This window comes from Cornus florida, unplaced genomic scaffold (genome assembly GCF_030987335.1).
Source record: "Cornus florida cultivar Cherokee Brave unplaced genomic scaffold, ASM3098733v1 CherokeeBrave_3.0.0_Hap2_Chr06, whole genome shotgun sequence".
NCBI lineage: Eukaryota > Viridiplantae > Streptophyta > Magnoliopsida > Cornales > Cornaceae > Cornus > Cornus florida.
In genome coordinates this window covers 103,296,107-103,323,343 of record NW_026775576.1, presented here as the reverse complement: position 1 = coordinate 103,323,343, position 27,237 = coordinate 103,296,107, and the positions used below count along the sequence as shown (strand labels likewise).

At 32.7% G+C, this 27,237-nt stretch overlaps 4 protein-coding genes across 6 annotated transcripts; 3 read left to right on the top strand and 1 right to left on the bottom strand.

The window, feature by feature from the left end:
* Positions 1–3,638: 3,638 nt before the first annotated feature.
* On the top strand, positions 3,639–8,294 carry LOC132313517 (probable mediator of RNA polymerase II transcription subunit 26b). Of its 3 annotated transcripts, none has more exons than XM_059812314.1 (9): positions 3,639–4,848; positions 5,284–5,352; positions 5,478–5,560; positions 6,276–6,328; positions 6,449–6,573; positions 6,707–6,734; positions 6,851–7,182; positions 7,276–7,357; positions 7,652–8,294. In XM_059812314.1, the coding sequence occupies exons 1-9, from the start codon at positions 4,372–4,374 to the stop codon at positions 7,774–7,776; spliced, it is 1,374 nt and encodes a 457-aa protein (XP_059668297.1). In that variant the 5' UTR covers positions 3,639–4,371; the 3' UTR covers positions 7,777–8,294. The 3 variants fall into 3 exon arrangements, with proteins under 3 accessions (XP_059668297.1, XP_059668296.1, XP_059668295.1); XM_059812313.1 differs by having other exon boundaries at positions 3,641–4,848; positions 6,455–6,573; positions 7,267–7,357; XM_059812312.1 differs by having other exon boundaries at positions 3,642–4,848; positions 7,267–7,357.
* A 5,916-nt stretch (positions 8,295–14,210) lies between these two features.
* LOC132313514 (G2/mitotic-specific cyclin S13-7-like) lies at positions 14,211–17,539 on the top strand. Its single transcript, XM_059812309.1, has 9 exons — positions 14,211–14,391; positions 15,089–15,239; positions 15,366–15,423; positions 15,619–15,867; positions 15,967–16,092; positions 16,193–16,441; positions 16,530–16,688; positions 16,828–17,006; positions 17,107–17,539. Exons 1-9 carry the CDS (start codon positions 14,355–14,357, stop codon positions 17,246–17,248), a joined length of 1,350 nt encoding a protein of 449 aa, XP_059668292.1. The 5' UTR covers positions 14,211–14,354; the 3' UTR covers positions 17,249–17,539.
* An 89-nt stretch (positions 17,540–17,628) lies between these two features.
* LOC132313515 (probable glutathione S-transferase) lies at positions 17,629–18,670 on the bottom strand. The gene is made up of 2 exons (XM_059812310.1): positions 18,310–18,670; positions 17,629–18,191 (listed from the first exon to the last, which is right to left on the bottom strand). Exons 1-2 carry the CDS (start codon positions 18,622–18,624, stop codon positions 17,817–17,819), a joined length of 690 nt encoding a protein of 229 aa, XP_059668293.1. The 5' UTR covers positions 18,625–18,670; the 3' UTR covers positions 17,629–17,816.
* Positions 18,671–19,716: 1,046 nt separating this feature from the next.
* Positions 19,717–26,157, top strand: LOC132313513 (uncharacterized). The gene is made up of 4 exons (XM_059812308.1): positions 19,717–20,054; positions 22,968–23,592; positions 25,069–25,342; positions 25,901–26,157. Exons 1-4 carry the CDS (start codon positions 19,931–19,933, stop codon positions 25,952–25,954), a joined length of 1,077 nt encoding a protein of 358 aa, XP_059668291.1. The 5' UTR covers positions 19,717–19,930; the 3' UTR covers positions 25,955–26,157.
* Positions 26,158–27,237: the final 1,080 nt, after the last annotated feature.

The following is a 27,237-nucleotide window of genomic DNA, read 5'->3' as shown; positions in this document are numbered from 1 at the left end:
TTAAACTTAGAAATGGATTTAGTGCGAAATCAAATTTCAGTATTATTTTGATTTATGGATTCGAATATGACTGCATTGAATCCAAACCTTTATAGAGGACTAGAATTCTCTCTAGTCTTCAGTTTTTCGCTGATGTAAGTACGACCAACAATAACACTAGAAGACGTTCAAACCTTTAGACTTTTGCACCCTAATTATATTTGACCCAACAATATTTCATGTTTTTTACTTCTTGTTTTTAAATTTGGGTCATTTGACTTTAATTTTCATGTCAATCTAGAAAATATGAAGGATGTGGGCACATTTGCGTGTGAGTCAGACAACCACGTGTAAACCTAACAAACAATTGTGAATTTGGCAAGTTTACAGTGTGTCCCACCACCGCAACAATCCGGAATACCAATCCAATCCCTTATGAGTCATCACATGCTTTTTGCGCCACTAAACAAAATTCTTCGTGTGCGTGTCTGTGTGTGTAATTGTGTGTTTATTATATATATGCGTGTATATAATATATATTGTATATAGGGAGAGAGAGAGAGACAAGCGCCACTTTTGTTTACCGACTTGAATTTGACATTATAAGAAACTTTTGATTGTTAAAGTTGGTATCTAAAGAATAATGGAGTAATTGATACAAGTAGTCAACTAAGCAGCCCACTCATAACGATGAGATTCATTTTGTTTCATAAATGCATATATATATATATATATATATATATATATATATATATTGGAGTAACAACAACATCCACCACCAACCTTAGCTGTGGGCTGTGTTGAAAGTGACGACTATATTGGTGCACGGCCTAAAATTGTGAACCTTATGATACCACATCAACATAATAAATGACACCTTTTAATGTTGTTATGTACGTATTTGTTGGTCCAACTTTTTCAATCATACTACTTCTTCCACTTCGAATTCGCCTTCTCAATTATTAGTTCAACAATTCTACTTCATCTACCAAATCAGTTTGGAAGCCCATTGTACGCTAATGGCTTTTGTTCTTCATCTACCAAATAACTATGAAAAATAAATAATATACACATTTTAAATGTGGATAAAGTAGTGGGATGTGTATTTCCCAACGTGATGTCATCCATGACATCATGACATGTGTGAATTCTACATATGTTCTTATGAATAGTCAATAATATTGACCGTTCAAAAAAAGAATAACTCTCTAATTTTTTTTTTTTAAGATAAAAAAAAATATAAATAGCATTACATTTTGTAAGATGGAAGGAAAAGAAGGAAAAAGAGTAGGAAGGGAGCAACCATTTATTATTTGGTAAATGAAGAAGAAGGGAAGATATGAGTGATGGAGTAGTCTTCTATTGTTTGGCAGAACAAAGAGAACCATGAAGGATGGAAGGTATGAGACAAACATCCATTTTTTGTCCACCATTTTGTTTCCATTCAAAAGTCCAAAAAAAAAAAAATTTAAATAAAGAGAAAAATAAATATATTTATAAAGTTTTACAAGCATTCTTACTCTCATTCTAATATATTAATTTATATATTTAAAAATACATTAATAAAATAATTATGCCATTTATTTCCTTCCAACAATACAAAAGAAAGAATATCAACATCCCACATCTTAAAAATATATTAACAAAATAATAATGACATTAATTTTCATCCATCAAAACTAAAGAAGGAATGTCAACATCATTTCTTAATCATGTCTCATCCCACTCATCCCAATCTTTTTCCATTCATTTTCCTTCTACTAAATCTTTTTTTATTTTCACTTAGACTTCTAAACACAACCAACCAAATTAATATGTTTTTAATTTTCATATGTGTACATATATATATATATATATATAGAGGACTGTTTACCTGTTTACTGGTATGCAAAAAATTTATACATGAATTAAATCTTAACTGTTGAATATGAAAAAATAAATTATCTTTTTAATTGCTCAATAAAATTTAACAATTAATATATGAGATGTGCATATATTTTTCTGCACATCATAAAACAAGTGAATAATTCTGAGTATATATACACACACACTAACATAAGCTGTGGGTGTTCTTGATGGTTCTTGAACTAAAACCAAGTTGTGAAGTTGTTGAACCTAGTTTTAAGATGTAAGAAATGATTTTCCTTTAAAAAGGTACACATTACATCTCACTTTTGGAATATGCCACTTGTGTAGTTGTGTGTGTGTCTCTCTCTTACATGTCAATGAATGATTGACTAACCTTTTTTTATTTTTTTATTTTTTTATTTTTTATCTTCCCTCACCGACACGTCACTTCACCGCCCGCTATTTTGTTGCAAAACACACGAGTCGCCGAGTATACACAAAACTCGCCTCCGGAACATCATCAGTAATTCCCAATCTCCTTTGCCTCACTCTAATTTATTTATTATTATTATTTATTTTCTTCTCTGGCCTTTTCTGTACGTTTTTGAGTTGTAACCAACTAACCAAGTCAAAGTCTAAATCCAAAACTTCACTACTTAAAAATAAAAATAAAAAACTTAAAAAAAATTAAAGGTATATTTGATTCAGTTTTTTGATTTTTAAAATTTAAAATAAAAAATATACAAAAATAATTTAATTTAAAATTTTAATTTAAAAATAAAGTATATGTTCAGAAAATAAATTTACAAAACCAATACACCTATCTCTCATGAGAATAAAGTATGAAAATATCATCTCTAATAATAATAAAAGAAGAAAATATGTCATACCATCACTTTTGTTAAAATTTAATTGCACATGGGACATCGTTAATAGTTGCACAAGTGATAAGTTTAAAATTGTAAAATGATGATTTAAATGTGTTTGGAGGAAAAAATTAAATAGAGAGAATCTATTTTCTATAAATCAATTTAGCACTTTTTATGCAAATAAAAGCTTAATCAGTCGGAACTAATTGCAACTAGCACGTTTTTGTGCAAAAAAAATCCTGTAAAAAGTAAAAATTGTGAATGTATTGAATTCTTCAAAATATAAGAAGAATTATTGTAATTTAAAAATCAAACATATCTATTTGTTATTTAGATATTGTACATGTAACTCTTTTATAATATATTCCTAGATATTAGGCATTTAATTCTTGATATGAAGAAACAATTGGTATTCACATTTATGGTGGAATTTGGAACTGATGGCCTGTTAAAAAAAATAAAGAACACAAACTAATCTCTTTAATACGGATACGGGACACATTAAGAAAAAATATGTATATGATTTGACAAATTTTAAAATAGAGGATATGGATGCAGCATGCATAAGTTAAAAATAATATATAAAAATAATAATTTTTATTTATTATCTATATAACTATAAATTAAATCATTAATTAGAAATTAGAGTTAGATATTTGTTATTTTAATTTTTAATATTTTATATTATATTTTTAATATTTCATAATATATTTTAAATTATATTTAATCTAAATTTTTTAAAAAAATTACAAAATTAATCCGCGGATCGAAACGTATCTTTGTGGTTTCTCAACCATGTCTAACTAAAATATATATTTTTAAAATTTAAATAGTTTTAATTATCTAATGTGTTTGAGCCATGTGTGTCCGATAATGATACGGCCAAAACACCCCTAGTCAAGTGTGAACCAGTGCACCGTGTAACTGTAATTAATTTAGTGCTCTAAATATATTTCTAGTCAGATTCTGCATTCTAGGCTCCTAGCTTTTACCTCCACGTTGATATTCAAAACGGGTTTCTTAAAACCGTTCGGAGTTGAACCTCGTGTGAAAACCAGTTCTTTGTGTTGATTATCTATCTGCCGTTGTTTTTCTAACCAAAAAAAGTTTCTCGTCTTATCGCAATACACGGTATTCCTTTTAGAGAGAGAAAACAACTGTAATAGTTTCATTTTATTTTCTTCTTCTTCAATTTCTCACAATTGCAGTATAGCTTTCTTTAGATTTTTAATTGATTCGACGGGAAAATTCGAAGACTCGATAATTAGTCAAATATTGGTTTTGTAAATTTTGCCAGAATAACGAATAAATTTGCTTAGGATATATTGTTGATTTTCCGGTATAGGTTTAGCGTTCTATTATAATCTAGAAGATATTGATTTCCGATCATCTGTTACAACCATATCTTAAGTTTTGTATGTGACGTAATCGATTTGTTCGTCGATTATCAGAATACCTATCAACAATTTTGGTCAAAACTGATTAAAAAAAACCAGAGGTTTGACCATTTTTTTATAATCATTTTACCATCCAACTTTGATCGAAATCCAGATTTTGATTTCTGGGTGTTTTCAAAGGCACAAGAAAGCCAAATTCTGATTTGTTTTATTGACTGAAACTCGATTTTCTCGATCTGGGTTTGTCCGAATTCAATTCGGAGGCTCTATTTTCAGTCATGGCGATGAATTCTGGAAGTCTTGATAAGTGGAGAGACTATTTTCGCACTGCAAATTCTGATATATTCGCCATAATCGAGCACGCTATTATGGTGGCAGCTTCGGATTGTCCAAAGGAGCTTAGATTGAGAAGAGATCAAATTGCAGAGATTTTATTTTCATGTAAATTGGGTCGGTGTTATGGGTGCGATCGAATTGAGTTGGCGGTGCCAGGAGATGTTGTTGATGATGATGATGAAGATGAAGGTTGTAAAAGTGGGTCTGATACAGATAGGTTTAAATTTGAGGCTGGTGGTTGTAAGGAGAGCAAGGTGAAGAATAGTCATAGAGATGATCATGTTGATATGAACATGAATCATGTTAGCAATTACAGCTTTGGAGAAGCTGAGGCATTGACTGATGAGATTGAAGAAGAAGGTCAGATTGTTGGGGAGGTCTTGAGGATCAAAGAAATTCTTCATAACAGTCAAGATGAGGTTTGTCTCAATTATTTCTTTTAGTATATGTTCAATTAGTTTGTTACCAATTAGCATTTTGTCTTACTAGTCTCAATTTTGTATTTTGTACACTGAAATCAAAGTTTTCACACTTTTGATGGTAATTAATTTTGATAAATTGCAAACTTCTGCTGCTTTCTGAAATTGGTTTTGAAGAATTTTTTCTGTTAATTAGGATATTGTTCTTTGCTTTCATAGTAGCATCTCTACCACTACTTAAAGTTTATCTGTTTTTGAGAACAGTTTGGAAATTTTGAGACCTTGGTTGTTGATCCATTATTAGAGCCTGTAGTTCTATTGATTTTAAGATGGATTTTGAAGAATTTTGCTGTGTATTGGGAGATTGCTTGATTTTAGTTTTGAGTAATTTCTTTTTGTTATCTGGTCTTTGATTGGTGGTGGTTTTTCTGACAGTCTGATTCGGTATTATGCGATTCACTGAGGCGGCTTCAACTAATGGCCTTGTCTGTGGATACTTTGAAGGTTTGAACTGAAACTTTTGTCAGTCACTAATTTTGTTTGCCATTTAATTAGGGGCAGTTACCATCTCTTTAATGTTGTTTTAAGTTTTCTACTGAAATGGGGGCATATAATTCTTTGAACCTCAGTCTACAGAGATTGGAAAGGCTGTTAATGGTCTTCGAAAGCATGGGTTGAGGCAGATTCGGGATCTTGCACGGACGCTCATTGAGTATGAAGTTCTTTCTGCCTCTTTAATACTGTCCATATGTTCTAATTGTGGTCAAAAGAGGAAATAAATGTGTAATTATTGCCACTTTCTGAAAAAAACTAATAATGTTTTTCATGCTATCAACAGAAAATTATACCACTTTACAACACCCAAATTTTAGTTTCTTCTGATTCTAAATTTTGTAGTGCTGATTATTCTATTTGCTCTATCTGTTTTTTTTCTGCATCTGCTCATAAGCTGTGTAATATATTAAGAAGTGCAAAATTTCTAGCCACAAGCCTTATTTTTTTTACTATGACATGTTTGTTGACAGAGATTCAATAGATTTCTAGAATTACTCCCACTTCTGTTGTCTTATAAATTTAGTGTAGATAATAGGTTTGTTTGCACATCCGTCAGCTAATTCTTTGCATAATATGAACCTCACCGTGTTGCATTCTTTAGTTCTGCTATATGGATGAGTTGACTCCTTACCAATGTTTCACCAGAAGCATATGCATAAGTGAAATTTTTTCTCAATTCAATGTCGTTCATATAGAAATTAATTGCTCATTTGGTTCTTCTGCCTGTTTTTTCCTGATTGATTATGGTGAATTCAGTTCATTTCCTTTATAATAAGCTATAGTTAGATGTACCTCTGAATTTTTCTATCAATTGTTTCTGTTTAGCAAAAACATATCCCCTGAAAATTTAATTTAATTGTTGTAAAATGCAGCATGTGGAAGGATATGGTTGATGAGTGGGTCAATGCTACAACAGCTATTGCAGGTAGGTTTATTTTATATATTGTCAATAATTTATACTTAATAAATATATGTACTATATTGTGTCTTTGCATTCTCTGTTAAAACCAAGTTCAAAAGAGGTATGTTAATTGTTCACTTATAGGTGCAGAGGGTACCCCAGAGTCTGTGAACCCATCTGTTGTTGATGAAGAAGAAGGGCTCCCTTCACCTCCACTGGATGAAGGATTTTTCCTGGCTGGTCCGACTACTACAATGGAGCTCTCTCAGGTATCTATATCATTTTCTTCTTCTTACTTAGGAAATCAATTCAGTTATTTTTTATTTATTTTGTGTTATTTATGTGGCTATTAACTGATTGGATTTTGTTTATGTTTGTGTTCCTCAACTCTTGGCTGCAAAGTTCTTCGACTGTATGGATGATGATGGAAGTGAGTTGAACTTGTCATCCCTTGTGCTTTTCTTGTATAGCTTTTGCTATTCAGGTTTCTATTTGAATTCCCCACTTCTTTGAGATTCATGACTCTGAATGGGGATGTTGTTTCAGATCCTCGAAACGGTGGGGAATTCAAGAAGAACCGTGAAAATGGCAGAAAACCATCGATGGAGAGCCAAAATGTTCCAAGGCGGAAGCAGCCGCTTCCCAATGAATCGAAGGTTCCTGCCAAGGACAACAAGGGTGAACAAGTGAAGAAACAAGAAGCTGTAATGAGGAAACAAACAGCTATTGTGAAACCACATAAGCACTCAAACACTGAATCTGGGCCGGGGAGACCAGCAAAACCGAATGTTGTGCAGAAGGTCAATAATGAGACAAAATTCCAGCAAAAATCAGACAAAGTTGCAATCCAGAAGAAGCCATTGGCTGCTCAGCAAGATGTGGGTATCAGTAGTACCTAAAATTCATGTTCTTTTCATCTTCGTGATTTGATTTTATCTGACTGTTGTTACTTGTTTGATTAGAAATTGCAGCGTTCGGATGAAGATGCTGTCAGGATGAAACTTGAAGCAACAAAGAGGAGGCTTGGAGAGCGGTACCAGCAAGCTGAAAATGGTATGTGTGTCTTTCTATAAACTTAAACGAATTAAGTTTTGGTTTTTGTCAATTTAGATCCTGTTGGGTACTAAACAAATTTCAGATTTTTAAAGTCTCCTTCTTTTGCCAAAACCCGAGCATCATAGAGGAATATCTTGAACACAATTGGCTTTGAAATGGCTCTGAATAGAAAAGATGTGACATTGAGATTCAAGAGCTTGTCTCCATCAATTTAAAAGATTCAAAGACATTTAACTAGTTTCAATTTTATCTGATGATGCTTTGTAATTTTATTTTATTTTTGTTAAACAGCCAAGAGGCAACGGATGATACAGGTTATGGAGTTGCATGATCTCCCTAAGCAGGGGCTTGGCCATAAAAATGCACACATCCGACCTGGGAGGAACAATTGGCATGGGGCAAGTGGACGTCGCTAGCTTCTATAATTTTGTAGACTTGGTTCCAATAACTTTGAAGTTTCTTCAACATTATGAAGTAAATATCCGGCTTGCTGTGGCTTAACCTGCCTGAGCATCAACAATGGCACTACTGATATTGGAAGGTTCACGCATTTGAAATTTCTGTCCAGATTTAAGTACAGACTTCTTCACTGGAACTTGAGGCGGGTATGACTTATGCGGTATTTATTGTAGAAAACCCTAATTTGCATCCATCCATTTGATAAACCCTGCAGAAACATTATTTTTCTCCTTTTTCATAGTTACATTGGAAGTCATAAAGTTGCACAAAATAAGTGCATTTTCACCAGATCACATCACACACATGTTGTAAAACTACTAAATGTTCTTTTTTAAGGCAATGAGTCGATCGTTAGCTGACTGAAACCTAGCTGTTATTATGTTATACTGTAATATTGTTGGGACAGATTGTAGAGGAGATGTTACTTTTTATTGAACAAGTTTTGGAAGCATAAAAAATAGCACTTCAGTTGTTATTGACGGTGGCATCAATCCAGTTCATTTTTCAAGTAGGTTGGTGTTATTTTCTTGACGAGGAAACCCTTTTGTCATCCAGAAAGTTTGGAGGGTTCACAAATGCTATTGTATATTTTGGTCTTCCATTTCAAAGGTCCTTTGTGACTTTCTAGTCAACACATGCTAAATAAGCTTAGTGAATGATGGGTTTTCAATTTGTCCTATGATACTAATTTCACTATAATTAAAATTTGAGCAAAACACATAAAATCTCCCTCGACTTGTAACATTTTTCAGTAAATCCTTCTCGTCTAATTTTTTACCAAGGAACCCTCCTCAACTTGTAGTCATTTCCAATAAATCTCCTTTGTATAATTTTTTTACCAAAGAACCCCCCTCAACTATTTAAGGAAGTAAAACAGTTGATATTTGGCCTAAAATGTCATTTTATTTAAATCTTAATTTTTTCAAACTTCAAAAATTCATATCTCACAAATTGTATATCCAAATATTGCAAATAATATATGCAAGGAAAGCTTATAAAACAAGGATTCCATAAATATATGATTTGTTTAACAAAACCTCATAATCAGAGAGAGAAATAAACAATCTAAACATCTATTGCAATAATCTTATTTTATTTTATTTTATTTTTTATAAAATACGCAGGTTATTTACAAGAAAATTTTCAAAACTATTTATTTTCATATGGAACACAACATATAAAAAAAATAGCCCCAATAAAGACGGAATATTCATTTTTATTTATTTTTTAAATGGTGAGTCAATAAAAGAATGAAAATACTTTGACGCAAAGTATGATATCTCGTGGATATGATCTCTGTTGGGGCTATTTTTTTTTATTTTTTTATTTTATATATTCAGCTCCATATGTAAATGAATAATTCTGAAAATTTTCTTACTGTAGTAGATTTTTAGATTGCTCATTTCTCTCTGATTATGAAGATTTGTTGTACAAATTTTATATTTTTGTTTATTAGAAGTGGTGGTTTTTATATTACATTATTACATTTTGGTCCAAATATTAACTATTTTACCTCCTTCAGACATCAACTATTTTACCCCCTTCAAATAGTTGAGGGAATTTTTAGGTAAAAAATTAAATAAGAGAGATTTATTGAAAAATATTACAAGAGGAATTTTTTGATAAAAAAAATAAACAAGAATAATTTACTAAAAATAGCTACCAGTGGAGTGGGGTTTGTGTACTTTGCCCTTAAAATTTTGATTTAGTGAGCTCTTTTGGTTATTGCTGAATAAAATAATGGTTGATATGGTTTCCAATAGGTGCTGAAGTTTGACGCTGTAATGGGAATATATTCTGTTTACTTTCTAGGTTGGATTGCGTGTATCTCTCTCTCTCTCTCATATTTTGAATTTGGAAGCTAAAAAGCTTTCAAATTCAAAATGACAACTTGAAATGCCCGGTCTTCGTATAAATTTATTCTTGTGTCATTCTATATTCATTAATAAACAATAGAGTAGAAATTTTGTGTCATTTCAATTTCACTACATATTACATTTTTTTTCTTTGCAACAAAAATAGGATTAAATCTTTACTTCTAATAATGTTTCCAATATATATTGCATAATTTCAAACGTATGGAATGTGTTATGTCGACAAATGACATATATTTAACTCCATATGCTGTGAAATATAAAAATTTTATAAGCATGATAGTTGATATTGACACTTCACGCAAAATCTAAAGGCTCACTTCAATTTTTAATTTTAATACTTAAAATAATAAGTCTGTCATTCATTTCCTAAATAAAGTCCGTAAAATTTATTTGAAAAGATGGTACAATTTAATTAATTTTTCTTAAATTTTTTAAAAACTTACATCACTCTTTAATAACCAACCAAGGAAAAGTAGTATAAATGAATATTAAAAGACACAATAATTAAAATATAATCCATCCTCACTTTTAATTTGATAAAGAATAAAAATAAACAATATCCATAGATTTTCCAACTTTGCTCACAACAATGGGACTCCAGCCACATATAGTTGATATGCTATATTTTCTCTCCCTAAAAGTCAAAAGTAGGATTGGGACACTTTTGTAGTGGGTTAACCAAATGATTGCTCCACTGCCCTTTATTGATTTGATCTTTAAAATGAGATTGCAAGGGATAAGGGTGTCCTTGTTCTTATCTATCCCGATACCTCACAAACCAAACCGGACTTAAGTATTTAGCCTAAAATATTTTTAACAATAATTTATTCAAAACAATGTACTTGATATTAATCTCAAATTAAATCTTTGTCAAAACCAAAAAAAATAAAAAAATAATATTTTACTTGAAAAAAAAAATACACGCGCGCGGAGTCTTTGTTACATAATTAACTCAAAAAAGCAACATCATTACATTTAAAACTCAACATTATCATATCGAAGATGTAATTTTCGATGTAATTATGGTATTATATTTTTGATTTAAATTACATAATAAAATATAATACAAAAATTTGTACAAGAGAGAATGTTGATGAAAGATGATTCATTTAAGTGTCTTTTATTCTTCCTTTGTTGAATCGTTTTTCAACAATATTTTTTTAGTAAAGATCTATGAAATTTTGCTCAATATTTTTTTATTTTATTTAAATTATTGGGTAGAGAATGAACTAAGAAGAAGATGATACAGAAAGAGAAAGAGAAAAGTTTGTAATGGAATTCAGAAATAGAAATAGAAATAGGTTAAATAATGGACAATATAGAAATTTGATATTTATTACTTAAAAAATTGTATAACTTGCTAGAAGTCGATTAGAAAGTATGTTTTATTGGCTTTGGTCAATCGAACTTTTAAACCACTGATACTTTTTAAAAGTTCGTTCTTAAAAATTTTACTAAATGTTTTTTATTATTCACAAAGGACTTTCTGGACTTATAAACCCGTTTTGAGACTATAGAAAGCTTGTCAATCAAGCCCTTAGACATGGAATTAAAAAGGATTATTGTTGGTTAGATGATTTGAAAGGCCTAATATCTCAAATGCCAAAAATTAAATCTATTTTTCTTTCATTTTCTCTCCCACTAATTAAATCTGTGAATCAATTAATAAAACAAGGCCATAAATAAAAAGTTGCTTCCATCAATATTAAGTACCAGAGAGAGCCAACCATTTAAAAGTATCAATAATCAAAATTAATAAATCAATCTTGAGTTTTCTAAGCTATCATGCATGAAACAAAAACAGGTTAAGTACAGTCGAAGCTTGATTTATTTTATTGATTCATGCATTTCATTACTCATAAATTGAAAGGTTGGTTCAGTTAATTGGTTTGGTTAACTAAGAGATTGGGTGATATATCATACCAGCCCAATTTTTCTGTGTTTTAAAAGTGGTGGATGATAGTTGAATCGTGAAAGTGGTCAACTTGGTGCAATGTTTGACAACCATTTTTGCCTAATTAAGTAAAATATATTGGTAACACCACCGTAGGTCCATAGTAAATACTGTAACAGCAAACAGTATAAAAAACTATATATATATATATAAAATAAAATTTAGATGACCTTTTTTTAATTACTTATTTTGTTTCTTAATCATGCAACATTTTTATTTTATTAAATATGTTTTTGTTTTTATTAAATTTATAACAATTTTTATGTTATCAATCATGTTTTTAATCCCTATTGAACACACTTTGCAACAAAAAATTATTTATGTCTGAAATAAACAAAAGCGGCTGTGAAACAGTCTCAAGTTGATGTTTAATTTGTTAGATTTTTTATTTTTATTACATGTCATCTCATATGTAAATTTGTAATATTTAACTTTTTAATATCATTTCTAATATTCTATCCTACCCTAATTTTGATTGTTTAACTTTCTCTTATCTTATGGGAAAACAAATAGAAATCCTCTTTCATCTATAGTTGGTTGTATTTGTCCATATTAATTAAAATTAAAAACCACGTATCATAGAATTGGCAAGTACACTCCAATCAATTAAGATTGATAATCATAATGCCGTTTGATTTTTAAAAACATACCACCACAAATAAATTTTATGTGCTCAAATTTCCAAGAATGTCTCAATTGGTGTGTGCCTTCTAAGTTCTATAAAAATAGGTCTTGAATTGGAATTACCTTGAAAAATTCGAATCATTCTTTATTCTTTTTTCTTTTTTTCTTTTTTCTTTTTATCTTTTATTGAAAGAGTACAAATATCAAAATAAAAGTACAACTACTTGTGGTCATAATACCCATGTCCCTACTTGTAATACTATATTAGTATGAACCGAATTTCAATTTTATGTAAATAATTGTCTTGAGACATAAATTGAAGAAAAAAAACAATTGAAAACTAAAAATACCATAAAAATACTTTGTGATATTTTTATTATCACCATAAAAATAACAAAGCAACGCAATCTATAGGATTTATTGGTCATTTGGTCCTTTCAAATAAAATTATGACAATAAGATTGTAACAATTCAAGTAGCTAAAATGTACATGTTAAAATGGATAATAAGAGTAACTAAAAAACTATATGTATAATAATGAATGTGTGGGGAAGAAACTAAGAATAATCTAAAGGTAAGAAAATGTGGAAGTATGAATTATTTCATTTATTTATTTTAGAATTTTTTTTTTCTCATGGAAAGAAATTTATATATACTTTTTTATTCTTAAGAGAGACTTTTTTTTTTTTTTTAACCAAGCAAGAATTTCTTTTATTTTAGTTTGGGACAATAAATCATTCATTGTAAGCGTTATAATGATGACGTGGTGTAACCTACAGTTACAAACACTTTACCAAAATAAAAAACTGATATATATGCTTTGTAGAATATTTGTAACAGTCAATTGTATCATACAAGGTACCTATTATGTCACTAGACCATTTTAATGTATAAAGATTAAATCTTTGAAAGAAAATGATAGTTTTGAGTTGATTTAGGGGCATTATGGGGTTTTCCTTTAGGATATAAATTTCGTTCTTGACATGGTCACTTAGAATACGTGATTTTAGGGAGATTTTGATCAGGGCCATACATTCAATGGAAGTTCTAAAGGGGAACTACCTAGTTGATGTATACTTTGGTCGAAGTTTCTTTTGAACAACCATAATAATCAAACATCGGATCCAAATCTCTATCACAGATAACTAAATTCTCGAAATACACGTCCACCACGTGGCACACACATCAAAATCCCGACTATCAAGGTCTGATCTAGGGGCATTTAGGAATTTTTATTTGAAAAATAAATTCCGGCTTTGACATGATCACATAGAAAATATGATTTTAGGAGGTTTCTTAAAAGGAGCAATTTCATAAATGAAATAGCTGGTTTGAAAAGATGCCACGATATCCACTTGGTTCATACCAGACATCTGAATATGCCTATATGTCCCATATTATATTTGGGTTTAGTCATACCATTATTTAGGTCATCATTTAGCCAATTTGAGATCCATCCTAAGCAATTAAGGTACTTATTATGTCATTAGAGTATTTTAATGTATAAAGATTAAATCTTTGACAGAAAATGAGAATCGTTTCAACGACTACAATAAATAATTTTTAGTATGGGACAAATATTTGTTTACGTATATTTGTCGCTTGGTGATTGGACCGAAACTAATGGTCCTAACCATTTAATAATTTTTTTTAAGTACGAAATGTTTTGTGCATTTCTATTGGGATCTGCGTTGGCATAATAAAGGTCATAACAGTAAAATTACCCGTAATAAATTAAACTTCTATAGTTCCAACGGTTAAAATGAAGAATGAAGAGCGCTCCAGCGAATTTAGACACCAAATCCAAGCCGTTGGATCAGCAACCAATCCAACGGTTGAAATTTCAAAAAAATAAGACCGTTGAGAGAAGCGTCGCTTCCCCAGCTTCAAAATGGGGTGTGTCTCAGTCCCCTTTTCTTATTCGTGCTATCCATCACAGAGAAATAGAGCTGTAGAGAGAGAAAGAGAGGAGAGAGAGAGAGAGAGAGGCGGTGAGGACTACAGACCCAGAAGAGGGAACGTTCTTCATCGTCATTTTTAGAGATTTGGAGTAGGTCTTGGACAGATTCAAGGTTCTCAAATGGCTTCAAGACCCGCCGTTCAACAGCAAAACAGAGGTATTACATAACTTCCTCTCTCTCCCTCTCTCTCTCTCTATATATATATATTGGTGGCTGTTCTTGCCTCTGTTGTTTGATATTTTATTTCTCGTCGTTTTAATCTTGGGTTATTGAAATTTTTAGATTTTAAGGCTCTTGGGTGTTAAATTTCTTTGTTTTCCTTTAACCATATGTTACATGGATAATGGATTAATATAGTATTTCGATGATGTTTTAAGATCAGATATGATTTTTGCCTTCTTTTACTTATTTCATCATCATACTTGTTGAGTTTCTCCTATCTTGAGTATGATTTCTATTTACTAATCTGTTCAACTTATACCCTATACTATCTTATTGGTTGATTGGCCTTTCTGGGTTTATCACTTTCTTTGAAATTTCAATGTCTTAACATTTTCTCTGTATTTCATCATCAAGACGATTCTTTATATTTAATTCTCTCTGGTTCTGTATTGTTTCTAAGTAAGTTTCTGGTTGAAAGGGTATTGTTCCATCTCTGATTTGATTTCTGATTTCAAAATAAATTTTTGGTTGAAAGATTATTGTTCCATCTCTCATTTGATTTCTGATTTCTAAATAAGTTTCTGGTTCTGTCTCGTTTCTGGGATTCTAACCTGATTTCATCGTTTTGATTTTTTGATTTTCTGGTGGGTTTCAAGAATTTCATTGAGAACTTTTAACGAATGTTTTACAGGTGAGGCAGTTGCTGCTGGGGGTATCAAGCAGAAGAACATGGCAGCCGAAGGGAGAAACCGCCGTGCCCTGGGTGACATTGGAAATTTGGTTACTGATCGAGAAGGAATTGATGGCAAGCTACTCCCTAAAATCTCTCGCCCCATTACAAGGTCTATCTCCCTCTCTCTCTCTCTCTCTCTCTCTCTCTTCGTGTCTCTGTGTGTGTGTGTTATATAGAACCCTTTCTTAGTTATGTGTTTGATCTATAAATTGATCATTTTTTTCTGCTGTTTCAGGGGGTTTTGTGCACAATTACTTGCCAAGGCACAAGTTGAAGCAGCTGAAAACAATAAGGTTTGCCCTCTTTAACAGTTGATCATGTGGTGTTAATTAATTGCAGGCCTAGCGGTATTAGGGCCTTACTTCCCAGAGGGAGGTCAAGGTTTTAAGCCTTAGTAGTGACATGTGTGTGTGAGTACCAACTATGAAAAATAAAAAATAAAAATTGCAGTTCCTCTGATGGGTGTTCTTGGTACCTTGGATTTGCAGAAACCAGTCACAGTTAATGTGGAAGGAGGCATTGTTGTCAATGGAGCCGTAGCTGTGGCTAAAAGAGCTGCACCACAGAAGAAAGTTACTGTGAAACCGAAGCCCGAGGCTGTGATTGAGATAAGTCCTGATACTGTAGAAGAGGTCAAGAAGCAGAAGCCCGAAAACCGGAAAAAGGCGAGTGATGGGTCATCGCGATCGCGAAAGATTACCCATTCTCTTACTTCAGTCCTCACTGCTCGTAGCAAGGTGCCCTTAATTCTCCAACTCTAAAGATTATGTAGAAAAGAAAAACATTTTTTGGGTATTTTTGGTTGCCTCTTTTCCTAATTTAATCCCACATTGCAGGCTGCTTGTGGCCTAATTGATAAACCAAAGGAGCAAATAGTGGATATTGATGCTGCAGATGTGAATAATGACTTGGCAGTTGTGGAATACGTTGAAGATATGTACAAGTTCTACAAGATAGTTGAGGTATATATATCATCCTGTTTATTTTATTTATCTCTGTGTGTTTTTATTTTGTGTTTGATGTCTGATTAGTATTCATTTAAAATTTTACATTGATATGCAGACTGAGTTCCGGGTTCATGACTATATTGATTCCCAACCCGAGATAAATGAGAAGATGAGAGCAATTCTGATTGATTGGTTGATAGAAGTTCATCACAAATTTGAACTTATGCCAGAGACCCTTTACCTCACAGTCAACATCATCGATCGCGTCCTTTCGATGAACACTATGCCACGGAAGGAACTGCAGTTAGTGGGCATCGGTGCAATGCTTATGGCCTCTAAATATGAAGAAATTTGGGCTCCTGAGGTACATAAAACATCTTGATGCATCATAAATGTTTCCTCTGCTTTGGAATGACTAGCTTATATAATTAACAATAAGAGAATTATTGCAGGTCAATGACTTTGTTTGCATCTCAGACAGAGCTTATACTCATGAGCAGGTGTTGATCATGGAGAAGCGCATATTAGGCGTGCTTGAATGGAACTTGACAGTTGCTACGCCTTATGTGTTCCTCGTCCGGTTCATCAAAGCTTCTATTCCTGATCAGGATGTGAGCATTTCTTAAATCCTAATAATATATATCGTGGTTGTGATGATTGTTATGAGTTCTGTGTCAAGATGTGATTTTATTTTTTGGCTACTGATTTTTGTTTTTTTTTGTTTTTGGGTTGTTTGCCTTATAAAATTAGATGGAGAATATGGTCTATTTTCTGGCTGAATTGGGTATGATGAATTATGCCACTGTAATGTACTGTCCATCAATGGTTGCTGCCTCAGCAGTCTACGCTGCCCGTTGCACCCTAAACAAGAGCCCGGTTTGGAATGAGACACTTAAGCTGCACACCGGTTTCACAGAGCCACAGCTAATGTTAGCTTCATTTCCCCCTTCTGTTGCTTTTCACTTGTGTTGGTATATTTTAAGATTGGTACAAAAATTTTACTTTTTTTTTTTAATCTGTTTTGAACAGGGATTGTGCTAAACTACTTGTTAGCTTCCACTTGATGGCTGCAGAAAGCAAGCTGAAGGCTATCTACAGGAAATACTCTAATCCACAGCGAGGCGCTGTTGCTCTGCTCCCACCTGCCAAGTCTCTCTTGGCTATGTCATGAGCAGAAAAATGATTTGCAGTGAAGAGAAGGACATTGAATTTTTTGTATGTAATATCTTCAGTGAGTCTTTTAATCAGTTAAGAACTAACTAAACAAGTGTTTGAATCTTTTTTACGTTCTGCTTCTGAAACAGTTTTGAAGCATCTTTTTCCCCATGACTACAATTAGTTTCAAGCTCATTCATCAATTCATTTTATTTTTCAATTCGATATTACCAATTGATGTTTGTGTTGTTGCACCAAAATTGCTTTGCCTTGTTGATTAATACCAACAGAAGTTTCTTCTAATTCATTATTTGGTTTGTTGAGTCAGATTATGTGATGTGCAACATCGCCTCACTTGATTTTGCAAGCACTCTGATGTTGGCTCAAATTGTGAAATGATGATGGTCTTGATTAGTGTATTTTGACAACAATTGTGTGACAGTTTTAATCATGAAATCATTATATGCTGAAATTTATGTTCATTTTGGCTTGAACTAATGTTCCTTTATTTTTAACTGATGCACTTTTGGGACTAGAAGTGCTTTGACACCAAGAACAGAAGAGAAGTACACACAATACCTTAATTATTGTCTTTCGATCTCTTCATCCAGTTTGGCTAGCCAAATCATTCGCAGTGTATGACAAACACGGCGCAATTCGCCAGGAGGTGGAAGGTTGTCTTTTATGACAGGAACTTGCACAAAGTTATCAATCCACGAAGCAAATGAAGGGTATTTTGTTGAGTCTACTAACTCAATACCAGCAGCTTCCTCTGCAAACTTGAACCAATATGCAAACACACTTGCCACAATATCAAGAAATCCGATTTCCTCCCCTCCAAAGAACTTCTTCCCATTTATCTCTCCATCAAGAAATTGCAACCCTTCAGCTATTGAATCAAGTGCCTTTGCTTGATCTTCCCCGATTGAATAAAATGCCTTATGCGACGCTCCATACAGCTGCACAAACAACGTTTATACTATCTTAGAACTTATATATATAGTTTTTTTTTTTTTTTTTGGCTTAAAACTATGATCCTTTTTGAACATTAAAAACGATGAAGAATTAGAATGTGACCTTTTCATCCACAAATTTAGCCCAGAAACGCATGTCGGCTCTCTCCATGGGACTTTCTGGCAAGATAGGATTATGTTTCCAAGTCTCGTCGATGTACTCAAGAATGGTTAGTGATTCTGATATCGGTTTTCCACCATGAATGAGCACTGGAACTTTCTTGTGAACCGGATTCGAGTCAAGAAGCAATGAGCTCTTGTTCTTGAGATCTTCTACTATGAATTCATATTCTATGCCTTTCAACTTCAATGCCCACTCAATTCTGTGACTGAATGGACTTAGCTTTGTACCCAAAAGCTTCAAATCCTTTCCGTCCATGACTTTCTATGCTATTACTGTATTTTTGTGCAGCTACAAGGGTTCTTATATTTAGAAGATGAAGTAGACTTCTTAATTTTATTTATTTATTTTTAAAAAGAGTTTTAGTCAATGTCAAATAAGGTGTTTATTGTTGTAGTTATTAGACAATTATTGATACAGATGTGATCATGTGCATTTTGCTGCCATTCTTAAATCGATTTGCATTGGACCACGGTTCTCAAGTTTCAATCAATCCTTGTTGAATACAAACAACACGATGACAAATATTTTATTATTAATTTTTTTCCACTTTTGGTTCTAGGGAATATATATAATACTATTTCAATCCGTCTACTCTTTCTAATCCGCTACCTAATTTAGTGAGTTTTAAAACATTTTACGAAAAAAATTGAATAATAATATATTTAACAAGTATAAGCATAAACTTTGTTGAGTTATTGATTATAAATCCAAAAGATGATAAAAATTAATGGAAAAAATGAAAACACAAATAATAAAATATATTTTATTTATTTTTTTAAAGCTAAAAGTAGAGTAAAATGAATTATGACTCTTATTTTCATTGTAATAGAATAGGGTTACAAATGATTTGAGTTGAGTGAACTTATCGTATTTGGACTCGACTCTTTGATTTGTGGGATTAACTCTCATGGCTCGGGATCGTGACAAACTTAAATTTAGTTTATTATTATTTTGAAAAATTCGGACTTTACTTATTTAATAATAAAATTTGTTTAAATTTAACTTGCAGTGTTAATGAAATTATTCGAATTTAAACAAAATTATATTAATGAACATGTTGATGAACCCATGTATTTATGTTAATGAATACAAATTTTAAAATTAATTTTAAACTCAATTTAACGAGCCGAACTCTTCATGGAGAGATGGATCCAGTTTTAGTCCTACTAAATGAAATAAAATGCGAGAGACCGTCATACTATATACTTTCCTATGTGTATAAGGTAGTGGCGTGACAGTCACGTGACTGATACACGCGTGGCATTCCCTGAATAGCCAGGAGGCTGGCTCTCCAAAAACGCTGACTCGAGGGAAGATATTATTTCAGACCAAAAAAGAAAAATTCTCTCTCCTGGTTTGGGTTGGGGTTTGGGGATAAGAGGGGTTGTTATATTGGTTCTCATGCGTAGAATTAGAAACACCGAAGTCTCTTCTTCTTGAACCTCCCGCCGGGAGGAGATAGAGAGAAGAAGAACAGACTCACTTCTAGAGAGAGAAAGAAAGGGTCTGCAAATAAATATACGTAATTTATACACGTAGAGAGAGAGCTCTACGATTCGCCATGGATTCAGCTCCACCAAGGACCGATAATGACATCGTTTCTCAGAACGAAAAGGGGGCATATACGTCAATGGTCGATCCCTTCTTGGTTGAGGCTCTCCAAAACCCTCGTCATCGTCTTACCAGTCAGTTTCTTCCTTTTCTTTTCTTTCCTCTCTTTTCTTTTATTTTCTTTTAATCTATATTTGTTATTCATAGGATCGATTAAAGGTGTTAGATTTATTTCGTTTTTCAGCTTTTTCCTGTAATTTTTGACCCTGGGGTGCATTCTTCTTAACGTCTCCATTGGTTATGTATGTATGAACTTGTTGCATTGACTGGACTGAATTAGGGCTAGGATTTGGATGCAGTGTTTATTGGGGATTAATTTTCTTGGGATCTGTAGCTGTGTCGTATGGAGGGTTTCAATAGGCAATTAGGGTTCCCTTTTTTCGGTTTCGATGTATGCAATTATAGAAATTTTGTCACACTGAATGTTTTTCTGGTGTCTTTTCTGTTATTTTGAATCCATTTAGTGTTACTTATAAAATCAAAATTGAATCCATTTAGTGTCTCTTCTTGTATTAATTGAAATTAGTGTACTTCATATTTATATGCTTTTACATGTATTTATGTGTGTAAATGTGCTACTTGCTTAGAGAAACTGACATCTGACTCCCCTTTTTTTTTTTCAATAAGTTTTAATTAATTTAAGCACAATTAAAAAGCTTTTATCAAGATTGAATCGTAGTGACTAAAAACCAGGTCTCATGAAAGTTTGAAGAAGCACTAAATCTTAATGATTATTTTCTGAATCTTCATAGTTTAAACTTTACAGAAATTGGTTTGAGAACCAATGTCATTTTATAACAGAAATTGAAGATCCTAATTTTTCTTAGAAGGATCTTTTTACCGACAATTGTTTGCTTCAAGTCTCAAGATTTGCTATTTATCATTTGTCTGTATCTCAACAGCCATGTTATATTTTACTACTATTGATTGACACTGTTCCGGATTTGAGTGGCTTATGTGACATTAGTTGAACCGTATGTAAAATACCTTTGTATTTTTATAAATTAGGTCGTTTGATTGGTGAGAGTAACTTGACACCAATGCTCCTTTACTTATGGGGAAAAAACAATGACTGGATTTTGATGTTCAATCCATACAGGTTCAATATACTTTTTTTTGGTCTACGAATTTTCCTGCACTCATGGTTTCTATAATTTGATGAACCTTTCTTTGTATTTTTGCTCTCTCGTCTGTTTCTTTTCCATGCTTCTACTTGCTCACAAAGTGTTGTGTCGTGACGTTCACTGGGTAGACACTCTTTTCCAGAATAGTATCTAATTGGACTTTGAAAATAGATGGAAGCACATATTTGAATTGAGTTGGCATAGTAATGAGCAGACATGATATTCTTGTAATTTATATTACTTAAATTTTCTTTCAACCGCTATTATATTTATGTATCATGACTTACCAAAGGGTGGATTAAATAAATTCTAATAACCTTGCACAAATATGTTAGGAAATTGAGTCATGTGTTGGCATATTCCTAATAAAAACTGAGTTGTATTCTGTCAAAGTGTCGTCAAGTTGTTTGTGGATATCAGTTAAAGAAATGGCAGACAATTTTTTTTAGAGATTATAGTGTACTGAATCACATCTAGTTGCAGGTAATATGACTATATTATGACCTTAGTTTTGTCGGGTTTATATAATGTTTTGGAAAAAGTTTTTCAACATTGGCTTTTTATTTTTTATTTTTAGCATTGCTTAAAAACTTGGATTATAACAAGGAAAAAAAATGCTTGTTGATCAAATGGTTGACTGATCGGGACTTACTTTCCAGTGTACGTCAATCGATGTGTCAATCGGATGAGGTGTTACCCAAAAAAACTGAAATAAAATCCAGAATGTATTGTTCTAATGGTCAATCAATCTAATGGTTCACACTTCACAGAAGGCTTCGATTGAATGCTTGATCGATTGAACTTGTCGGTCTGCTGTTTTTGGAAACTATCTCTACTTAGAGTTTAATAGGTTTTGACCACCTAAAATGTTTAGGACTCCCATATGGGCTATAATTATGGCCAAGTTAGGACATAGATATTGAGGAGAACAAAAGGGCAAACCTAAGAGTTCTTTATTCGCAGAGAGAATTTCATAGAGAGATTACATAGACAAAGACCATTGATGGGTGATTGAAAACTCTTCAAGTAGCTGTTCATTCAGATTTTTTTCATTCAACCAAACAAATAACAGTAGAGATGGCTAGTTGCTATCAATCAACTAGAAAAGCTGATTTGTGAGTAGCGTATGTTGTAGACAAGTGGAAGCACAATATGGAGATGTTTGAGGGTGACTGAAAGTTTGGTGTTAGTCTGTATTTGGATGTAACTGAAGGTTTGTCTGTATTTGGAGGTGACCGAACTGGTAACCTGGTCGATTTTTTCTCTGCTGTGGGTTTTTTCACGTGGAAATCTTGTGTCTCAACTCTTCTCTAATTTGCTTTGTTTATTGCTTTTACTAGCTTGTTTGTGATTTGACTGGTTAGGTTTGAGAATTGAATCTTCATTAATAATTAGACTTCAAGTTGAATCAATTGGTAGTTGAAAAGTTAGTCTATAAGAAAAAAATCCGCAATCACCTCTCCTTTAGGTCTAAACCACTGCTTGTACTCTGGAGCCTTGGGCAACAGTCCTAAGTTTTTATAAGGATAATCGGCTAATTTGAGTATGGCATTTGATTATTATGTATGACAGTATTAATGTCCAATTCAAGAATCGTTTCTTTGTGATGATCCTATCTCAGTTCTCTCTCTTCATTTCAGCCTGAAATTGGATAGCTTTTGATAGTTAGGTAGGAAGATAGTGTCAGGGTTTTCTAATCTATATCATATTTATTTTTCTTTAAATAAACTTTTCTCTTAATTTGTTTCTCCTAATGTTTAGGTAGAAAGATAGGATCAGGGTGTTGTACAGTATATCGTATATGTTTTTCTTCAAATTCACTTTTCCCTTGGTTTGTTTCTCCTAATTTGTTATTATTTTCAGTTCTGCGAATGGAACTCGAAATTCAAAAGTTTCTGCAGAATTCTGATCAACAGCAGTTTGAGTTCCAGCATTTTCCTACTTCCTACCTTCGCCTTGCAGCGCACCGTGTTGCTCAACACTACGGTCTGCAGAGTATGGTTCTAGATAATGTCTTAGATGGCCTGGGAACTAGAATTATGGTGAGAAAAATGACAGAAAGCAAATACCCTTCTGTCTGTTTATCCGAAATACCTGCTAAACAGCCGGACAGTGACACACACAAGCGGATTAAAATTGTTAGCAGGCCAAGACTTGATAAAGCTTCCTCAGATGAAGCCAATGAACTGGGGATCAAACGCAATCCTGTGAGAACTGTGGAAGAGAGGAAGGAAGATTATGACAGGGCACGAGCTCGCATTTTCAGTAACTCTAGTAGTCGTGAGTCGGAAGATACATTGTCTCAGGATTCATTAGATGGGAAAATTTTGAGTTTGAGCAAAGATGAGAATGGAGGTTGCAGGAACTGCATGGTTGATTCAGAGAAAATCCTCTGCGTCAGAGATGGTGGTACTTCTTCCCAAGTTGCTATTTTCAGAGATAGGGAGAAGGATCGCACTGACCCAGATTATGACCGAAGATATGAAAGGTAGGCATTTATTCCTGTATTTGAATTGGAATATTTTGAGTTATTTAGGTGGAAGGTACCAATTTCTGTTTGAGACTATTTTTGGTTGGCCCCTTCTGATATATCCCTTAAAGAGTTCAATAGTACCTGCAGAACTGCCTGTGTCATCATACTTGGTCTAATCAGAAAATTGAAAGTATTTATTGTACTTCATCTTTCTTAATTATTTAGTAAAAGAGGAGTGCTAATGGCAGTCGCTGAGGCGACTGTCCATTCACACTCGCCCCTTTTCATTGGATAATTAAAACTCATTAAATACTAGTAGCCTATTTTGAAGGGGGCATTAATAGCATAACATAAACAGCTGTGTGTGTGTGTGTATATAAACAGCTGTCTGCCAAAATATATATAAATACTCCTATATATTTATATCTGTCACGGACTCAAGATGTGATTTGACAAAATCCCTTGTTCAAATCAAAAGAAAAGAAAATAACCTTTAATTTATTGGATCCAAATGCCTCGATACCTCAAACCAGTGCATCCTCTTGCATTCTTATTCTTCTTCCAGTGCAGAGAAAACCTGACGCTCATGAAACAACTATGCATTTCAATGTAAAAGAATTATAATAAAATCCTGTAACGTTTTTAACCATACATTTGTGTATGTCTATATGATATATATATATATATATAAACACTAATCTTCAGTTACGTGTATATGTATAATTATATATACGTGTGTGGCTGTTTATATATACAAACATATATATGGATTGAGGGGAAGAGAGAAGAAAGAAGAATGAGAATGAAATGTTAAAGGGGTGGGTAATTTAGTCCTAAAAATGTTATGCTTTCAATGCCTGATGAAAATAGGATACTAATAATTAATGTTTAAAATTAGCCAATGAAAAGAGCGAGTGTGGATGGACAGTTAGCCATTCCTCATAGTAAAAAAGTTGTTTTTGCCTTTAAGAAGCTAGTTTTTTTTTTTTTTTTTTCCTCCGAATGGTAAAGCATGCACACACACCCTTTTACCCACACCGGGGCTCAAAGCCTTAAACACCTCCCCTCCTCTTTAAGGATAGGGAGGTTATACCGCTAGGCCAAAGGCCCTTTGGTAAGCTAGCTTGATATACTTATAGAATTATAGTATTTATAATTTATATTAGCTATTAAATATTACAACTGGTTTTGATATAAAATGTGATTTTGAATAAATTTATATTTAAAAAAAAAATCCTGCAAATACTGGAAATGAAAGGGTTACATGAGTTGGTTTCCAACTGATGAATTGTTAATGGATCAGGCTAGAGTTTTATTTTCAAAATCCATGTAACGGACAGGTTGTTTATGGGTTGAAGTCATGTGTCACCATAGGTACCCAACTTGACTGGATCTGGTAATTTAGTAAGTCTTTGTTATTGATCCTGATATTTTAAGATAAGTAGATCCTCCAATGATCCAAAGCTAATTTATTTTTTTTAACTGGTGCAGGTATGTTAGGAGTATACCAGCTAATCAAAGTGAAAGCTTTGTGCCTTTCAATATGCAGAATTGTCAGCCTCCCTTTGTGCAGTATGATGCCGTTTTTCCTCAGATGGGTCAGATGCCAAGGACTCATGGTTCTATCAGCTACAGTACCCCTGTCATGAGCCCTTTTTGCACAATGGGGCATCAGACATCTAGGAATCCTGTTTATATGCAGTTGCCAAATCCTGCCGTGATGTATGCACAATCATATGATCAATTGAGATATGCTTTTTTCCAGGTATCCTTTGGTACCTTATCTATTAGGGCTTTGTTCTAACCCCAATTTTTTTAATAAAAATTAGTATGGTTTAAAATTTTTGCAATACAATGGAATAATTATAGTTAAAATACAGTGAACAATATCTGTAGGATACTACTGGACATACTGGGATATTTGTAGTTTATAAGATACATGTGGGGCATATCATGGTATGAAGGCTGTAATTTTGTTTATTATTTGAAGAACACTTGACTTGAGAGGTTGGGTTTTGAGCATTTTGTGTTAAATCTTCAAGCTTGAAAATTTTGGATAAGTCAGTCTTGAAATGGGAATTTGATTATACTGGTTTACGTTCTCCAGTCGGCAGATTGAAATGTTATCGTTGTTGACACTGATTCTATGCCTTAGAGATGGTTTGACCTTCAATTGCAATGGAATACGAGGAATATCATATCTACTGCCAACCCTTCTTGTTGAACCATTTTTATTTTTTCTTTGCTTTTCTGTTTGTCTATGTGCCTATGTATGTATTGCTTGCTTATGTAATTAATTGACGCAATTTTACTGTTGTTGCAGGCCCACTACTGTCAGCAGCCTCTGAGTTTTGATTACTCCCAAACCATTGATTGAGTTAGATATGGAAGGTCCATACGATGCAATTTTTTTTTTTTCCTCCCATTCAGGATATTGTCATAAGACAACTTTATAAAATTGTTGTTCTCATAGTTTATCATTTTTATTTTTGGTGACTTGATTTTAGGGCAAGAATACCATATTTACTATTTATTATTTGATTGTAGTTGAATCTTATATATATGTGTCTGTCTGTGTTACATGGCCTTCTCCCCTATTTTTTAGACTCGGCTGTTTATTTAGATAGGTATGATATTCGATCTATATATAGTATATTGTGTTGTAGTGTGAATTATTATACCATCGATAAAACCGAAACGTTCTGAAAGAAGTGAAATTTTAAGTGGTAAGTCATGAATTGGATTTCTTCTGAGTTTATTTATATTGCGTTGTTAAATGTGCTTGATTGGCCCCAATGGTTACCAATTCGAGTCTCCGCAGGGTCACTCGAGGCTTACATGGTTGTTAACTTCAGGCTCTGTGAGATTAGGCGAAGTGCTCGATTTAATAAGCAACTAATTTGTTTATAATTAAATACTAGTAAATTAAATTAACTGGTATTTATTATGCCCGCTGGCTCCGTGAGGAAACAAGGCATGTGGAACTGGAGATGATAATAATTGATACATAACAAGGGACATAAAATAATGTTAATAATTGATCGGAAATGTTTTTGCTAGCTTGAAATCTACACTAATAAATATACTACAAATGCTTTTTGGTACATGTAATAATAGGTACATGGATAATGGAGGCTTCATATAGTTTTAGACGAATTAGAAGATTATTAATTAATTAATTAATTAATAGAGACAACTGAGACGCATGGATAATGGGAGTTTTATCTTGTTAACAAGGTGCTCCTCCGACTGGATTTGGCATTCAAAGCAGACCAATTTATAGGTTTGCATTATTTAAAAATAGACAAGCAGTGCATGATACAGATCATATTTGTCTGGATCATAAGAAACAAAAGAGCGAGTTTGGTGCTCGATGGCACCTGTTTGTCTTTTTATTTTATTCATTTTATACTCGTATTTATTTTTCGTTATTTCATTCAAATATCTTGAATTTCATGTTTTTCCCTTCTTAAAAAAAAAAACCTCTCCCATTAACTACTTTTACAATGAGACAAATTAAATATACATAACAATACTAATAGATTAGTGACATAACGATAACAAGCCTCACTTCTCTTGGAAAGTAAGAAGTTCGAACCTCTGTAGAGATACAAAAACGTGTGTGATTACCAATTAAAATATATATATATATAGATAGAT

Excerpts from the sequence above, each read along its gene's own strand:
- LOC132313517 (XM_059812312.1), top strand. The coding sequence starts at position 4,372 with ATGGCGATGAATTCTGGAAGTCTTGATAAGTGGAGAGACTATTTTCGC. Across the intron at positions 5,561-6,275 it reads CTTGCACGGACGCTCATTGA|CATGTGGAAGGATATGGTTG; the intron begins GTATGAAGTTCT and ends TGTAAAATGCAG. Across the intron at positions 6,329-6,448 it reads TGCTACAACAGCTATTGCAG|GTGCAGAGGGTACCCCAGAG; the intron begins GTAGGTTTATTT and ends GTTCACTTATAG.
- LOC132313514 (XM_059812309.1), top strand. The coding sequence starts at position 14,355 with ATGGCTTCAAGACCCGCCGTTCAACAGCAAAACAGAG. Across the intron at positions 15,868-15,966 it reads TCCTCACTGCTCGTAGCAAG|GCTGCTTGTGGCCTAATTGA; the intron begins GTGCCCTTAATT and ends CCCACATTGCAG. Across the intron at positions 16,093-16,192 it reads AGTTCTACAAGATAGTTGAG|ACTGAGTTCCGGGTTCATGA; the intron begins GTATATATATCA and ends ATTGATATGCAG.
- LOC132313515 (XM_059812310.1), bottom strand. The coding sequence starts at position 18,624 with ATGGACGGAAAGGATTTGAAGCTTTTGGGTACAAAGCTAAGTCCATTC. Across the intron at positions 18,192-18,309 it reads CTAAATTTGTGGATGAAAAG|CTGTATGGAGCGTCGCATAA; the intron begins GTCACATTCTAA and ends TTGTTTGTGCAG.
- LOC132313513 (XM_059812308.1), top strand. The coding sequence starts at position 19,931 with ATGGATTCAGCTCCACCAAGGACCGATAATGACATCGTTTCTCAGAAC. Across the intron at positions 20,055-22,967 it reads CCCTCGTCATCGTCTTACCA|TTCTGCGAATGGAACTCGAA; the intron begins GTCAGTTTCTTC and ends TATTATTTTCAG. Across the intron at positions 25,343-25,900 it reads TGAGATATGCTTTTTTCCAG|GCCCACTACTGTCAGCAGCC; the intron begins GTATCCTTTGGT and ends CTGTTGTTGCAG.